This window comes from Nelumbo lutea, chromosome 3 (assembly GCF_056320005.1).
Source record: "Nelumbo lutea isolate HS-2025 chromosome 3, American lotus-T2T, whole genome shotgun sequence".
NCBI classification, from domain to species: domain Eukaryota; kingdom Viridiplantae; phylum Streptophyta; class Magnoliopsida; order Proteales; family Nelumbonaceae; genus Nelumbo; species Nelumbo lutea.
Window position 1 is genome coordinate 57,052,277 of NC_142686.1, and position 18,494 is coordinate 57,070,770.

The window sequence follows — 18,494 nt, forward strand, 5'->3', positions numbered from 1 at the left end:
TTTACCATCTGAGAGTGGTTACAAGTATTTTATCACCATCATTGATGATTATTCTAGATATACTTGGGTATATCCCATGCGAACCAGGGAGGAAATACCAAAAATTATCCAAGATTTTCAGCGGATGGTCTTCACTCAATTTCAAACTGAAATCCAAATTTTTCAGTCAGATAATGCGAATGAGTATTTTCATAGTGATCTCACGGAATTCTTTGCTTCGCGTTGTTCACTTCACCGTAGCTCTTGTGCCCGAACACCACAACAAAATGGTGTTTCTGAACAAAAGAACCGCCATCTCCTTGAAGTGGTCCGGGGTTTATTACTCCATATGAATGTCCCCAAACATTTTTGGCTTGAGGCTGTCCTTTGTTCTACCTACCTCATTAACCGTATGCCCTCTCGTTGGTTGGAGTGCAAAGCCCCAAATCAGCTTCTCTTCCCTAAGGTCCCCCTTCTTCCCATTCCTCCTCGCGTATTTGGTTGTCGGTGCTTTGTCCAAAATCTGTCTCCCACTCGTGGGAAATTGGATTCTCGTGCTATTCCTTGCATATTCCTGGGGTACTCCTTCACTTAGAAGGGATACCGTTGTTTTGATCCTGTTTCTCGGAAATTCTATGTTTCCATGGATGTCTCTTTCTTTGAGAATGAGTCTTCTTTCCTTGTTTCTCCTCAGGGGGAGTGTATGAATGAGGAGAAATTGATTCAACTCCCTCCTCTCCCTGATCCTCTGCCTTTTTGTGTCTTCTTCCATCGTCGCAAAGGCCAACCAAATTCAAGAGCTGTGGAGAATCTAGAAGTTGTACCTCCAGTGCTATCAAACTCCTCGGGGGCGGATCATACTCACTCAGGTACCTTGGTTCCCAATGATGTCCCTGACCTCATTTCAATTGATACCTCTAATGCTAATGACCTTGACCTTCCTATTGCTCGTAGGAAAAATGTTAGATCGTGCACCACTAAACACCCCATTTCCCACTTTGTTTCCTATGAGAACATTTCTCCCTCTTTTCGTGCATTTCTTACTTCCATTGACGGTGTCCCTATCCCTAAGAATGTGGCAGAAGCTCTTTCAGTACCTGAATGGACAAATGCTATGAAGGAAGAAATTAATGCCCTTCATAAAAATGGCACATGGGAACTTGTAGATCTTCCTAAGGGAAAGGATCCAGTTGGATGTAAATGGGTGTTCAAAGTCAAACATAGGGCTGATGGCACGGTGGAGAGGTATAAAGCACGTTTAGTGGCAAGGGGTTTACTCAGGTTTACGGAGTTGATTATGCAGAGACCTTTGCTCCTGTTGCCAAGATGAACTCCATTAGAGTTCTATTCTCTCTTGCTGCTAACCTTGACTGGGATCTACATCAGCTTGATATCAAGAATGAATTCTTGAATGGTGACCTTGAAGAGGAAGTTTACATGATACAACCCCCTAGTTTTCAAGCTCAAGGCAATGAACAAAAGGTGTGCAAGTTGAAGAAGTCTTTATACGGGCTAAAACAATCACCAAGAGCCTGGTTCAGTAGATTCCATGTTGCGGTTCAGCAAAAAAGATACAAGCAATGTCAATTTGATCACACATTGTTTGTGAAAAGAGGAGAAGGTAAAATTGCTGCTTTGATAGTATATGTTGATGATATAATTGTCACTGGTGACTGGAAGGATAAAATCCAGAGGTTAAAGAGTTTTCTTGCCACAGCTTGAAGTAAAGGATCTAAGGCCTCCAAGATACTTCCTTGGAATTGAAGTTGCCCGCTCAAAAAGGAGTATCTTTATTTCCCAAAGGAAGTATGTCCTAGATTTACTCCAAGATACTACAAAAATGGGAGTGAAGTCAGTTGACTCTCCCATTGATCCCAACCATAAATTAGGTGACAACCAAGGTGAACCTATCAAGGATGTGAAACAGTTTCAGAGACTTGTAGGGAGATTGTTATATCTTTCTATGACCCGCCCAAACATTGCTTATGCTGTTGTGTCCTTAGCCAATCCATGCATGCACCTATGTCCACTCATCTTGAAGCAGCAGAAAGAATCCTCTGATATCTTAAAAGGTTTCCAGGTGCTGGTTTGTTGTTTCAAAGACACGGGCATTTGAAAGTTGAAGTGTATACTGGTGCAAATTGGGCTAGATCTCAAAATGACAGAAAATCTACTAGTGGCTACTGCACCTTCAAACATTGCTTATGCTATTGTGTCCTTAGCCAATTCATGCATGCACCTATGTCCACTCATCTTGAAGCAGCAGAAAGAATCCTCCGATATCTTAAAAGGTTTCCAGGTGCTGGTTTGTTGTTTCAAAGACACGGGCATTTGAAAGTTGAAGTGTATATTGGTGCAAATTGGGCTAGATCTCAAAATGACAGAAAATCTACTAGTGGCTACTGCACCTTCAAAGGAGGAAACCTAGTTACCTGGAGAAGTAAAAAGCAAAGTGTGGTGGCTAGATCCAGTGCTGAAGCTGAATATCGAGCAATGGCTCATGGAGTGGCTGAAAGTATGTGGATAAAGAATTTGTTGGGTGAGTTGGGTTTTCCAGTGGACATGCCTATGACCCTATTCTGTGATAATAAAACAGCCATAAACATTGCTGCTAACCCAGTGCTACATGATAGAACAAAACACATCGAAGTCGACAAGCATTTTATCAGAGAGAAAGTCATCACAAGCAAAGTGTGTACTCCCTATGTCAGCTCTGAGAACTAACTTGCAGACATCTTTACAAAAGGACTACACCACTCAAGACATCATGATCTATGTGACAAGTTGGGCATGATTGATATCTATGCTCCAACTTGAGGGGGAGTGTTAACAGATGTTATGTTATTTTATATATGTATAGTACCGCAGGGGTACTATTGTACTTTTCCTTTTCTTTATGTTTAGTTGTTGTCGCCCTAGTATAAATATTACATACTGCGCCGCTTGCAGTATCTCTTTGGACTCCCAGTCCTCTTGTCTCTCTTCTCTGCTCTCCCCTTCTCTCTTCTTCCTATACAATATCTTGCTAGGGTTCTGATCCCTTCTACAGTTTGGAATACCTGTATTCTTTCTTTTTCTGGACTGTTGAGAAGACTTTAGCAACTTATAGCACTTTCGTTGCTTGTTTTCTTTGCTCCGTTATTTCTGATAGCTTTTCAAAGGAGTGATATCCTTCCTATAAGGTTCGACGGAACTAACTTTGCCCTAATGGCAATTCCATTTTCAGTTTTATGGTGAAGGAAAGGGTCTATGGGGGTATATTGATGGAACAACTGCCAAGCCAGATGAAGCTGATGCAAAGGCATTGCAGACTTGGAAGATTAATAATGCTCAAATAGCTTCATGGATTCTTAGCTCAGTCACTACAGATGTAGATATTCCTATGAGAGGTCTTAGGACATCTAAGGAGATGTATAATTACATAAGAAGGTTATTAGCAATCCAATCTCTCGGCAGTATCAAATTGAGATAGAGATTTTCTCATATAGCTAAGGTGAGAGAAAAATTCAGGAGTATTATGCTGGCTTTATGAATCTTTGGCTAGAGTACAAGTTGGTTCACACTGAAGAGACTTCATCAGCCTGTTGTATTAAGGCTCTGAAAGAATGCTTTGACAGAAGAAAGGTGATGCATTTCTAATGCATATTCAACCGGAATGAGGTAATAAGGTCAAATATTCTGTGTAGAGATGCTTACTATCTCTTGATATTATACTTGGGGAACTTCTTCGTAAGGAAACTATAATGGTTACTCAGTGTCTCAGTCTACTTTATGCAAAGAATGAAGGGGTGGGGACTGTTTATGGCAGCTGATAAGTCCAAATCAAAAAAGGATTTATCCAAAGTTCAGTGTTGTGAGTGAAAGCAATTTGGACATGTGGTGTCTTGTTGTAGGAAGAAGAACATGTGCACTTACTGTAAGAAGCATGGGCATTTTATAACTGAATGCCCCACCCAACCATCCAAGGGGAACCATTCTAGAGGGAAGAAAGATTAGGACAAAGACTATCAGACCTCAGTTCAAGGATCAGATGACTCTTCATCCTACTGCATCAACGAAGGGAGATGTCCCTAGTGTTATGATGAATAATAACTCTCATGGATACTTTGTTAATTGGTAGAAGTATGCTACAAATTTGGTTAAACTTGCTCACCTCATAAACTCTAAATTAGTTGACACTTCCTTGGAGATAAACTTGAAATTTAGCAAAGATGATGGTCTCTTCTTAATGATGTTACACTCTATTGTTAACTTGTGGGGAGTCTCATTTATCCCATCATGACTCGTTCAGACATTATGTTGTTCAGGTTGTCAACAAATGATGGACAAAATAACTTAGTTCATCTGATTTTTGAATTTTGTAACTAGCAACAGAATGCAACACTGAACCCAAAGGAAATCCCTGAGATATAACATATAGCATAGTTCATTGACACACTGAAAACTTGAAAAGTAATGAACTTATGTTTTCATTAGAACACTAGGAAAAATGGTATCACAAAGTCATTAAAATCTCAACAACATATTGGTGGAGAGACCAAACCTGAACCGACGTCCTAGAGGAATTTGCCAATCTTTGTAATCAACAACCATATTTCCTTCTGAGGCCTGGATAAGTCAATCGCATTGACATGAACACAAAACCAACCAGGTTAACAATCTTATTAATTACTTATCTCCTGAAAATATCCAATTCAAATGAATAGTTGGATTTTGTGAACCATGTAACTGAAAATATTAATAGCTTTTTCAACATTAAGTTCGTTTTTTCGAACTTGGATTTCATGAACAACATAGACTTCAGAAGTTTGACCATACATTGTAACTTGGTACAAATTCTTAGTTGTAGGGTTTTGGTGTAAATCCAAATTTTGAGTTCAACCGAAGTTCTAAAATTGTGATAGATGGTTTCCAGAAGAGTCCACACAAATCAAAGTTCCAAGCTAAGATAGGAACAAATTACCTTGTTTTTTAGATACTCTGGATTTGTAGAAAGGGATTGAATCAAAGCACTTTGATCCTGTTGATGGAAGTAATATAATAAATTAAGTTATCACATTTTCAAATTAGAACCATGAGAAGAAAGTAATTGTGCAATTACCATTACTTTAAGAAACTACCACTAGATTTACACTTCATATAGAGGAAAACACAAAGGAAGTAAAAGAAATTCACATGTTACACATTGGTTGACATGCAAATTACCCTCAACTATTTGGTGGCTAAACTAAGACATGAAACTCAGCAATATGGTACAACTATTTGTAGGATTAGAAAATTGGAGATGCAATTTCAAGTTAATTATTTATTGAAGAGGATATTGTTAAGAACATAATGCATCATATTCTTTTAGACCTTGTAAAAAATTAAAAAGAGAAGAAATTAAGAAGTCAGCCAGAATGCTATGGATCAATAGATTTGTAATTTAACATTTGATATAGTACCGAACAGAACAGAATGGAGGAATGTGATTCATATTGCTTTCTGAGCATATACAAATGAATAAAATATAAAATTCTACAATCATTACAGCTGCTAAAAACATCACCTTGGAATCAAATTTATTTCTATTAAGGGACCCACGCCATGCAAGGACTGGTGTTAAAAAACCCTAAATTACACAGTCACATTTACTTTTATGTATCTGATGGGATTTATTATGTCTTAAAGAAATTTCTGCATAACCAATTACCCAAGGCATTAATGGTTATGCAATAACTGTCATATATGTAGTGCCAGTCGTTGCCCTTAGTCCCAAACATAGAGGTCGCAGATACTTGAATCTTGTTCCACCACTCTGTTCTGTTCAGTGCCATATCCATTGTTAAATTCATCGTCATTGTCATCTAAGCATTTCCCCGACTATATGGGGTTCGCTACATGAATCCTGTTTCACTATTTCATTCTATTCAGTGCCTTATCCATTGTTAAATTATGAGCCCTTAAATCATTTCTTACTGTTGAGAGTTTAGCCTTCAGCCTATTTACCATTTATTCTTGTTTATTTACTGCCTTTATAACAGCTGATTTTATTTATTTATGCAACTGTATATCTTTCTTTTATTATTTTTCTGAATATGGGCATCCAGGTGTATGATGGTCAGTGTAGACGAGTTGATCTTTGATATAGATAAGGGGTGTCAGATACACTTTTTCTTGCTTCTCTGTTATTCTTTTATTTCTTGTTCCTCTTCTCTTCTCTTTTTTCCTGCATTTATTCTCTTTATTTATTGCTGTTTTTGAAGTATTACTTGGTTTTATAAATCCAGTTGGTATTAGAGCAAGTTCTAAATCCAGTTACAAAGAGCATTTGTTCTCTTCGTAATGATTTTCTTCCTTTGGCCCCTGGTTTATAATCCCTAGAGGCACTGGCACCAGCCAGAACAAAGGTAGAGGGATAGCCAATCCCTCAGCCAATTGGAGAATAGTGTTTGGAGTTATACTGCAGTATCCCAATATGTTGGACCATCTGGTAGAGGACCTACTACATCCTTCGCCCATACTGGTACTTGAGCTACTGCAAACCATGCTTCCAAATCAGATAATAAGGATCCCTTATAGGCTTTGGGGCATTTGACCATATGACCAATATTTCCTCATTTGTTCATCCTATCAATTCCTCATTGGAACTGAACCTTTTCTACATAATCCCCACACTTGGCCACTCAAAACCTTCCTCCCATCCACCCTTATGAAGGCCAATAGTATTCCCCTATTGTTTTATCCACCACCAATTCCCAAAGATAACTTTAACCCAATAAGTGTTGACTTGCCATCCACCCTCCATGATGCAATTAGCTTTGGGATACCAGCTCCAGTCCAAAGCTTGAACCCATCTACCACCAGTTCTTGATACCATTCTTGTGACTCACTTCTTGTTCAGACAGAAGGCAGACTAGTATCATACCATTGACGAGCCTCTAAACTTGCAGTGGTACCAATGCTTTACCATTTTTTTGGCAGCTTAGATTTTATCTCATTTAACAAGAATGGGGGTCACCCTCAAACTTCCCGATCAAACACTGGCAAGGTATTCTCTTATCACCTCATCCTTTACACACTCTGACACTATGTAAGCTGCCTTTCTGTCTTGTACAACTCTGCAGCTGCTTCTGATCAGCCAACCCTGAATCCCCACTTCATCCATAAAGTTGTGACCATTTTCATGAAACATAGACCCTAACTTCTGTTTCATCTCACTTGACTCACCTTTATTCCAGCACTGAGAGCGCAGCCATGGAGCTTGCTGGCCCATCCAAGTCAGAAGAGGAGCCACACGCAACTCACTTTAAGGCAACCTCACTGTCATCATCTGCTACCAGTCATCAAGCATCAATCACTGTCTAGATTTGATGCATATTCCACAAACTTGTGTTTGTTGATGGAATATCTGGATCTGCTAGAAAAATCAATGAATATGAAGTGGATTCATTTGACTTCCACGCAGTATATTTTTTTCCCTTTTCCACTTTTGTTAAGCTTCCATTCCTATGCCTTAAAGAAACATATTAGTTTGGTAACAGTATAATCTATGACAGTCATCAACCAAATAGAAGGGCAACCCAGTGCACAAAGATCCCGCCAATTTGGGGTCTTGGGAGGGACAGATGTATGCAGCCTCACCCCTGCACATACAGAGGCTGTTTCCAAGACTTGAACCCTGGTCACCCAGGTCATAATAGATAATTAGAAACTTGAAAACTACAGAAGCTTTAAGCTATAAAAAACAAGAATATTCAAGGTAAGAGGTAAAACAATTTTTTACATATGGTGATATTAAAAACACCAAAATAAATAAATACAATTTTTAGAGATGGCATAATCAGACACAACACAATGTCAGAAAATCGTTGTGAAACTTAAACTTTTATTTCAAAGTTAAGAATAAAACTATAGACATTTATCAGATACATAATCAGCGATGACATGCCTTAACCCAAAGCACCGAACAGTCAAAGTTTGTAAGGAGCCACTTATGTGCATTCATATTGAATGAATCTGCTTCTTCAACACCATTAAGATAGTGGCGATATTCTGGACATATACAAGCACTTCCAGCATATGCTGCGTCAATGTGAAACCACATTTTGTTATCCTATTGGACACAAAATAAAATGAATATGGTTAGATTAGCTACATCTCAAAATGAATATGGCAGATGTCATAGGTCAAATGAAGTACAATCTGAATACTGTTTGCTGAAGACAAAAATGTTTTGCATAAATAATATAAAAATTATTTCATATAAAGAATTACAAACCAGGCAACTAAGTGTTACTAAGAGTTTCCATCTCCAGAACTTGTGCCAATCCAATATTTGTTCTTCTAGCATGAAGAGATATCCATTCCCTCAGAAGAAAATGGTGGGATTTAGCTCTGGTTTGTAAGGTCCTTTGCTTTTCAGGGTATTTTCTCAGTGCATCCAGCAAAGTTACATCTTTTGGGGGAAAAAAGGGAACTTAAAATTATATAATATTCATACAGGGAAATATAGATGAGGGATATAATGATGTTTGAAATGAATAGTTATAAAACCCCCTCTCTCACCCAACAAAAAAAAAAAAAATCAAGCATAGAGCTTTTCTAATTTGGGAGTCTTATTTATGACACCATGACATGACAGGATATGTTGCATGCTATTCAAGTCATAAGCCATTTTGTTTCTACACCACATCCTCTGCATCTTACTGCAGTTTATCTAGTTGTTAGTCACTTATGGCATCCTTCTCAAAATATTCCCTAGCATTATCTAAACTTAAAGCCTTAGTTCTCACCCCAAACTGTGTAAGAACCATCTAATGGAATTGCCATACCAAAGAGGGTGTCTCATTACAAGACCTCATCAAATATATCCAAAAGTATCATGAGCAGTCATCCACAAATAAAGGAAAGTAATGATAGCCACCTATGGAAGAAATATGATATGCCCCCCAAACATCTATATGAATAATATCAAAAGTTGAGGAACTTCTTTTATTATTGATTTGAAAGAATGTCTACAATGATTTCCAAGTTGACAACTTTCAGACTCCAAACTGGACAACATAACAGACTCAAACAACTTTGGAAACAAAAAATGTAAGGAACCAAAGAATAAATTCCCTAACTGATTATACAAAGGCATAATCTGACTCATTGACTCTGACCAACTACTCCTACTACTGACATGATGACTGGTAACTTGGGAGCGCATCAAGAAGGTAGACTCCATTCACCTCATGACCACTCCCAATCACCCTCCTTGACCCTAAATCCTACAAAACACAACGACCAGGAAAGAAAGTCACTAAACAGTTCATTTTTTTTGTCAAACTACTAGCAAATAAAAGATTAGTGTGTAATCTGGACACATGTAAAACAGAGGGCAAAGTAATGGTGTTAATCGCGCTAATCGACCCCTTTCCAGCAATGGAAACATGGGAAGCATCTATTGTAGAAAATTTATCTCTACCAAAACACAATTGATATAAAGAAAACATGGAAGATACGTTGGTCATATGCTAAGATGCTCCTAAGTTTATAACCCAGGGAGGTCCCTCCTTACTTGAGATGGATGCATAATTTGCAATGGCATATGAACTACTAGTATGAGCAAAGGAATTGGTATGAGCGGCCCTTAAACTTCCTACACCTTGTTGTCCACTAGTGAAGAATTGGAATTAGCAGTATCTTTCTAAATTATAAATTGTTCATACTTCTCCATTTCAGTCTTGACTGCAGCTGCTGCAGTGGACTCCAAAGAAACTAGAGTAAATGATCCTAATGAATCCCCAGGCACTACCATATTAGCATTTCCCTTCTTGTTCCTAACCCTAGCTGGTATAAGGTGAGGATGGCGTTTCTAGAATGTGTCTCTGGTATGCTTAGGTTTTTTACTATCATCACATGCCAAGTCTCGTTTAATCTCATTTCCACCCTTGTCTCCATTGGGTTTGGGTTTGATGGCACTCACCATAGCTAATTTTTCAATCCCAAACTGTCTTCTATCTCATCATAATATTCCTTCTGCTTTCCTCTCCAGGCACAAAGGCATATCCCTGAAAAAGAGTTGTACTTGGAATGAATATGCTATCTTGCAATGTCAAATTCAGGATTAAGCCCAACCAAAAATGCAACTCTATTCTTATCTACCAATTCCTGATATTTAGCTACATCCTTACTGCTTTCCCAAATAATAGTCTCCAAGTGATCTCTCTCCTACTAAAGGGTTTTCAGAGTAGAGAAATACACTACCAGAGGTTTATCTCCTTGCCTTGTATTAATTATCTAATTTCTTAATTAATAACCTTTGGCCACATTTTGATTCTAGGAATAAGTCTTAATTACTAATATGAGGTAACATAGAATTACACAACCAAGTCATCATCATGTAATTCTTTTGCACCCACCAAGAGAAGTTTGTATCAGGTTTCTTCTCCTCTCCAATAACATATCCTAGTTTCCCATGTCACCATTGGCCATCTTGGCTGAGTGTGCCCATTCTAGATAGTTTGTACCATCTAATTTAATTGTACTAATAATTCTAGTTCCCAAAGGATAACTGGACCTCCCACACCCAAACCTAGGTCACTGGTTATACCTATTCAACATCACTGTCCTCCATATTGTCTGAAACAACTCCAAATAACAATAAAAAGTAAGGAAATACCCCTTGGATCAGATTGATCCCACTTAGATAGTCAAAAACTACTTCTGGGAACAAATAACACTTACCCAGAGAGAATTCTTCTTTCCCGAGAATAGGTAGAAACAGGAGATGAGGTTGTTGATCTCACCAAAAGCTCTAAAACAGGCCAAAAACAGAATTTCCCCCTATATGAAGCCTCAAGAAACCAAGAAAACCCTGAGCACCCAACTGGTCAAAAACAAAGCATCAACTCTGACTGGGAGTTCTCCAAATCCAGTTCTTACTGATTTTGATGTCAAATCACAGATCACCCTCCTGATGACTAAATCTCATCAAAAAAATCCAAGAACTGGCCCTTCCTTGATCAATCGATCAGCCCTTTTGCCTCTCCATGTAGTTACCTGATGTAGGGCTGCACAAAAAACTCCAAAACAAGGTCTAAAAGATGCTCCAATACCAAGTAGAAAACAGAAAAATAAACAACAAGAAAGAAAGGAGAAGGAAGAAAATGGTTTGTAAGAGAAGAAGATAACGCCTCTCTCATTAGCATTTATGCTTAAGAAAAAAAAGGTATACAATGTCCAATATGCCCTTAATAGGGCGGCTACTGTCAACTTAGATCAGAAACTTAAAAAAGGCACTCAACTAATGGGCCTTAGGCCCAACATGCTAATTAAATAAAATAAGCAAATAATAGTAAATCCTCAACAATATCAAGTCAAGTTGCAATAACAGTAAATCCTCTAAGTTGTGTGTCTATACTTGTCATTGTAAGGATCAATAACATTGCACTATAAAATGTTCTTCATAGTACTTTAAAAGGGGTGCTTGACACACATTGCATTACAAAATATCCTTTTTCATATATCAATAAAGATTCTGGTTACCAATCAAAAGAAGATTCCAGTGAAGGCCTTTCTTTAAACAACCCAACTAGTAGTGTCAACACTCATATTTTGTACCACCTGGATATTTTCTTATATATCTGTTATGCAACTCACTTTAGCAATCTTTCCCAATGCAAGCAATGGGTCCACTGCTGTCGAAGAGGTAGTACCAACCTGAAAATGACCATGCAAAATTTCATCCATCAATCATAGTTCCCAATTCCCTAAATGATAGAATGTAAATTAGTTTTATCACTAAATAGTACAACCACCTACATTTTCATTTCCTTTCATCATCAACAAGAAAATCTATTCAAGACATAAAGCTAACTCCAGATGAAAAGGGCAAAATGGCCACCAGTGGCCAGAAAAAAACATCTTACGACAAAGTTCTGTACAGTCTAAGGATCACAGCCAATGATACAACAAATAAACACCAAAAAAGACCAAAAACCAGCTACACTTGAAGGGACACTGCCCATTTTCTTTTTTCTTTTTCTCTTTCTTGATAACAAGAATTCTATTAATAAAAAAATTAAAAAAGTACAAAGCTAAAATAACATTGGGAGGGAAATATCCTCAACTGTGTTTATAGTCTCTTTCATTTAAAATTACTTTATCCATTAGTTTTCTAAAGTTTTAAAACATTTTCATTATAGTTCTTCATTTCTAAAGGCATGGTCTTTGAGATCCAGGTTGAAATACTCCATCAGATTATACAATGATTGACCAACTCGATTGCCTATGGCCTAGAGAGGAAGAATTATGAGGAAATTGAAGCAATGAGAGATCCATCATACGGATAGCCGAACCCTGCAGGAAGGTAAGGCAAAATTTCAAAAATTTCTCTCTCCCATGTGAGAATCATATTCCCTATTTTAGAAAAACTGCATTTTTCAAGGATCAATCTTGAACCAAGAACTGAACCAGATCTGAAACCAAAAGGTAGGAGAGGGAGATACATGATACGGAGAAATAATAACTCTCAATGAAGGTGTTCACGCCCAAGGAGAGGCCAAAGACTGCTCCCACTGAAGATGACACAGTGCAGGATGGAGCAGAATCAGCAGGTGGTTCTTCACAAGAACCGAATCCTTCAGCAAGAATTCGATGGAGGGTATGTGAGCACGACTTCATATCAATTTTTCACCAAAAACTGATATCAATAACCTTTCTTGATCGCTCCTACAGGTGGAGAACGAACTGGCAATGGCGGCAGCAAGAGGAGAAGACAAGAGCAGAAGATGGCGCAGTCTTACTGTTGCTTTCTTTCTCTCTTGTATCTGAGATCATATTGAGTGAATGGAGGTTCGCCCTCCTCCTCCTTTTATAGCCTTAAAGAGAGCTCCTCCTAATCTCATTAGGAGTTTCCTAATCCAAATCTATATTTGGATCTGGACTCTCTTTAAGAGATAAGGATAAACCCTTATCTTATCTGCAGATTAAGATCAGCCCTCCTAATCTAATTAGGAGTTTCCTAATCCAAATCATTATTTGGATTTGGACTCTTTGAGTGGATAGGGATAATTCCCTATCCTATCTGCCAATCTAAATCCCAGAATCGCCCCTCTTTAATTAATCAAATTAAACCAGTTCGAATTGGGCTTTAGGCCCATTAAGTCCATGTGCTCACTAACCTTCCAAACTGCTTCCCAGTTGGATTTCCTTGTATGGCGTGGGACCCAAACATTGATCTACACATCAGCCACATGGGTTCAGCCCAGCCTCTGTTACAAGGCTTGGCTGAATTCACTGTAAGAGACAGTGAACCCCTGATCCCATCACATTGGCTCTTAATGGGCCCAACACTTACACTAAGTGGTCTCTGGGCCAAGCCACCTTATAAAAACCCAAGGATTGTGGGCAAACACAAGATTAGCCCATCAGGTATTACCCTCAATGGTCTTACACTTAATCTCTCAGCCCATAACAGATCTGCCCGACAAGAGAGGACCTCTCCCTCGGCTGCAAGGAACAGTGTTGCACTCTTTACTCACATGGATCCCGGGAATTAAAACCTTTTGCAAACATTTTGAAACCGCGATATATATGTATATCTTTGTATAAATATATTTTGCAAAAACAAATTTCAACGATTGAAATCAGCTACCGGCAGCTTTGGTTTCCATCAGACCTTTTGTTCTTATCGGGTTTTCCGCTAACAGATCTTCCAATGCCTGGCCTTTGGATGACTTTTGTGATACACATTGTATATCGTACTCTAACAGCATGAGCAACCATCGTGCGGCCCTTCTTGAGAGTGTTGGTTGACTGAGAAGGTATTTTACCGGGTCTTCCTTTGTTCGCAGATGGACTGTGTGGGCCATCATGGTTTGACGTAACTTTTTGGTGGTGAAGACGAGTGCTAAGCATAGCCTATCTGTTTTTGGGTATCTTTGCTCCATCGGAGTCATGATCTGGGCATTACCTTTGTTCGACAAAGGGGTTGATCCTGTCACTATGATCACCCACTCAGATGAATTCTCGGATTGTCCCAACATACCCAGGTTTTGACCCCCTCTAAGGATCTCACTGATTGGCATATCAAAGACAACCCAATCCGACACGTAGTGTAGTATCATAATTGAGTCTAGGGGTCAGGTGTAACATTCCAGTTTTGCCCATCTATCTCCAAGGTCCAGGGCAATATTGAAATTCTGGTCCGGTTCAGGGTTTCAAGAAAATTCACACTGCATGTACCTCAAGTCTCACCCTGGCAGCTGAGACAAGCCACCCCAACCAACTTGGCAGCACATCAGTGTCAGCCTTGGCAGGATAAATCTCCACAGGTGTATCCAACGGCTATGAAGATTCTAAACTAACACGAGTCTCATATGTGTCCAGTTTAAGGGTATTACACATAAATATACCATAATAACATGAATCAAATATATACTTTATTTATTTACAATAAATGTCATAATGTACATCATTCTGATTGAAGCTAAGGGCATACACTGTCTAACAGAAATAGCTATACTCGCTGCTACTAGCTAGCGCACTGGAATTCAATGTTGTGACCTCTGAGGGTCCCTGTGCAAATTTTGGGTAAAAACTGGGAAATTTACAGAGTTTTCTGCAGATCTTGGGAAGCTTATGAGAATTTCAACTGAGAGAGGGGGTGTTTCTGTGAAAAACTAAGCACAGGAGGGCGCCTCCTATCTGCTAAACCCAGAAAGGCGCCCCTCCTACTGTATTAGCATACTCCCCTCTCCTTAGCAAACCCTAGAGCGCCTCCCCACTCATTCTTTTCACCTCTAACAAACCCTATCTGCCCCTGACTGCTAAATCTTCACCTTCCACTCCTCCCTAACATCTAATCTCAACCATCCAAGCCTTAGCAACCTCTCATACCCTTACATCTTCACTCTCTACCTTAGCCACTCACCCCAGGGCGCCACCCACTCCTTTTAATCTCCACCTTTCAGCCCTAGGCGCCCAAATCTCCACCATCCAATCCTAGGAGCTTAAATCCCAACCTTCCATACTTAAAGGCGCCCTCTCCTGTTCACTCTAGCTGTAGGACCCCTCTAGTTTAATCCTAACCCTCCATTCCTAAACCCTAGGGGTGCCCATTTTCTGCATAAACCCACTAGCCGCCCCTCTCTTTCTCTCTAATCCCAGTTTTGTCCACCCTTCTCTATAAAAAGGACCCTAGGGGCCCTTGAGAAGGGGTTGATGAGCCCAGTTCACAAGGCCAAGGCTTCTTGAGGGGTTCAAGGGTTACAGGAAGGAGGACGCCCAGTTCTTGTCAGGAGGGGTTCCTGCAAGCAGTTCGTCCAACCTGCAACTGCCACCACTGGAGTTGATCCACCATTTTTATTTTGTTTTGTTTTCTTTCTTTTTTGTTATTCAGTTTTTCTAGCAATTTAATTTCTGCAATTTTCAATTTTTGTTTGATTTAATTTCTATTTTTCTTTCTCTTTTGCAGATCTGAATTCGCCCAATTCAAGGATAAGGTGTCTCGAGGGGTTCGAGGGCTGAGCGGAGGAGGAACGGCTTGCAATTTGTCTTCCTAGAAAGCTACCGCCACTGGATCCGAATTTCATCATATTTTTATTTATTTTCTTGTTAATTTCAGTTTTATTTAATTCCTGAAGTTTATTTTTTGTCTTTTTCAATTCTGAATATTTAATTTCAGCTTTAATAAATTATATTTTCTTATTTTCTGCAAATCCAAAATCTGTTTTCTTTTTCTTATTTGTTTGGAACAAAATAATAATTTTTAACCTTGCTTCCCTAAGGATTCAACCCCTTCCTTGCCACTAAACTACGTTCTTTATTTAGTTTTGAGGATTGAAAAAAAAATAAATTATTAAACTGGTGCCCTGGGTGTTTGATGACGCATCCCGGGTGCAGTAAACCCCTATGTTGAGTTTATAGATAGTCCATGTAACTCCGATTTTAGAGTTGATTTGATGAATAAAAATTATGTTATAGTGAATTGTGATTATCTGAGGTTGCTCCAAGTATCACTTCCTTTTTTCTATGTTTTTCTTTTAAAGGTGCAACCTTTTCTTCTCTCTTTTCTATTTTATTCTACATTTCAGATCTAAAACCCTTTTATTTCTCCTTTCTTTCCCCTATATCAGATCCATATTCTTTCTTTACTCACCACTTAGACAGTTAGACCTTAATAGGACCTTTCTCCTTCCCATCCCACATCAGTTCATGATAAACTGGATAGGACAATAAAAATCACCAAACTTGCAAGCAATATAAGCATCATATTTTATTTATATGAGAAAATAGAAGAAATAAATTCTGAGTGTGAACTCTAAAAGACACTAATTGAATGGGAAATCATGAAAAGAACAAAGACAAATAATTAAAAATAAACTAAAATCAACTCTTTTTTCTTACTGTAGCACAAAGAAAAAAGGAAACTAGACCAGATGCAGTATCCTGAGAGATAGCTTCAGTTAACACTTCAGGAGAAAGAGCATAATTTGTAGAAGAGTCAGTTTTCAGCAGTCTACAGTTCTCTGGGTGAATACCACCAATCTGACACTCGTACATAAAACAACTATCAATAGTAACAGTATTTGAAGAATCTGTCAGCATCCTTTCATGCCACAATTCAAACAATATATTTTAATCAGTAAGGAAAAGAAAATCCCATGGATGCTATTTTGATCTATGATACTAAGATACTACATGCTCAGTGCATCTATATGACAGAAAACACTTCTAGAACTTGATTCTTGTTTGCAATTCTAATTCGGAATTATGTATTAAAAGCCTATATACTAAGTCTTCCACTAATCTAACTTTGAGAAAATTAGTTGTATTGGTTTTTACATGGTATAAATGCTTTGGCAGATAAATACAATTTCATTAACCATCATAAAAAAATAAAGAAGACACAAGGAAAAAGAGACAATAAAAAGCATAACATGTGGCAGGGCCAAAACATAAAGCAACAGAAGTGCCTTCCGTTCCAATAGGAGTGTGAGTATGAATCATCCAGATCAGCCATCACCCCCTTTCAAATTTTCAGAATTTAGGACATCCAAGATTTCATCATCCAGATCAGCCATCATTTTATCTAGGATTCTGGTATCTGCATTTCCTAGGCTTCAGAAATGAAGAGTCATACCCACCTTCCCCTGCTGTGAGTTCATTATAACTAGCACATTAAAGAGAATGGAGGAATCTGTAGAGTATACTGCAACATGGTTGGTCGTAAGCTCTTTCTCTCATTCTTTTCCCTTGTTTCTTGTTTAGGGTTTTCTCACTGCAAAAGGGAAGCTGAAATATTTGACTGATAAGAAACCTGAAGTCAGGAGTTCTACCTACTCCGAATGGGTAGAAGAAGAGGCTAAAATGAAAACATGGTTGTGGAACTCAATGGATCCTAAAATAAGTAGTACACTGATTTTTTCTTGATACTTCCAAGCAGATGCAGGAAAAGGTGAAGAGATTATACTCGGATGGCAACAATATTACCCATATTTATCAGAATTTTCAATCGTTTTTTTCTCTACAGCAGGGAGATGGTTCTCTCAAAGACTATACTTGAATGATGGGTCTATGTGAAGAACTTAATATTTATCAACCCATTACTTCAGATATTACAGTTACGGAGAAACAGAGGAAGGATTTTAGTGTTGTAAAGTTTCTTTTTGAGATTAAATCAAAGTATTATCCAGTCCAATCTGATACTAGTGTTTTAAAATTGTGAGGAACAAAAAAAGCGCAAAGGGCATTTTGTACCCAAGGCACAAAGTAAGAGGTGAGGCAAAGAACTTTTTGAAGCAAGGCGCAAAATTTAAAAATTTGAAAATTGCAAAAAAAAATGTAAAAAAGTTAAAATAAATTAAAAAATATTAAAAATAGTATTAACTAAAAAGCCAAGCTTTAATTTTTAAACTAAATGTTTTAAAAAGCCTATTAGCTCAAAACAAAATACATAAACATAACATATAAAACATTTAAAGTGAAAATGCAAAAATAACATACAAAACATATTCAAGCATGCCAAACTTTCAATTCCTGTATATCTTTCCCAATTGCATTATTTCAAATAACTAACATGATTTTAACATCTCTCATTCCTAATTCTAGGAGATGCCTTTGTACCAAGCCCCTTGAGGCAAGCCAAACAAGTCCATGTTAGTGTCTTAAATTCTTAATCCCTACAAAAAAATGATCTTTTATAACTTTAATTATCTTTTAAAAATATCTTTTATTAAGATGAATGAATGAACAACATTAGCAGATAGAAGGGTTCTCAGAGCTTCTATGAGTGAGCAACAACATTAGCAGATAGAAGGGTTCTCGGAGCTTCTATGAGTGAGCAAAGCAAACGAAATAAGATCTTGTTGCTGGAATAAAAAGTTGCACTTATTGATTAAAAAAGGCTTGGAATATGATGATTGTGTAATAATGTTTCCTATTAATGGAGGGCAATATTGTATTTTTTGTAATTTAGTATAAATCCTAATGGAAAGGGCCATGCGCTGGGTTGATTACAAATGGATAACACGATATACCCTAGT

At 38.0% G+C, this 18,494-nt stretch overlaps 1 protein-coding gene across 2 annotated transcripts in view; it reads right to left on the minus strand.

Annotated features, from left to right (window-relative positions):
- The window catches only part of AAS (Pyridoxal phosphate (PLP)-dependent transferases superfamily protein), a 69,638-nt gene that overhangs the window by 45,929 nt on the left and 5,215 nt on the right, over window positions 1-18,494 (minus strand). For both annotated transcript variants that reach the window (XM_088979280.1, XM_088979279.1), the window contains exons 6-10: window positions 16,357-16,497; window positions 11,608-11,667; window positions 7,910-8,074; window positions 4,943-4,999; window positions 4,523-4,587 (exon numbers count right to left, since the gene is read on the minus strand). In XM_088979280.1, the coding sequence (XP_088835406.1) occupies window positions 4,523-4,587; window positions 4,943-4,999; window positions 7,910-8,074; window positions 11,608-11,667; window positions 16,357-16,497 (488 nt within the window). The remainder of the gene's footprint in view (window positions 1-4,522; window positions 4,588-4,942; window positions 5,000-7,909; window positions 8,075-11,607; window positions 11,668-16,356; window positions 16,498-18,494) is intronic.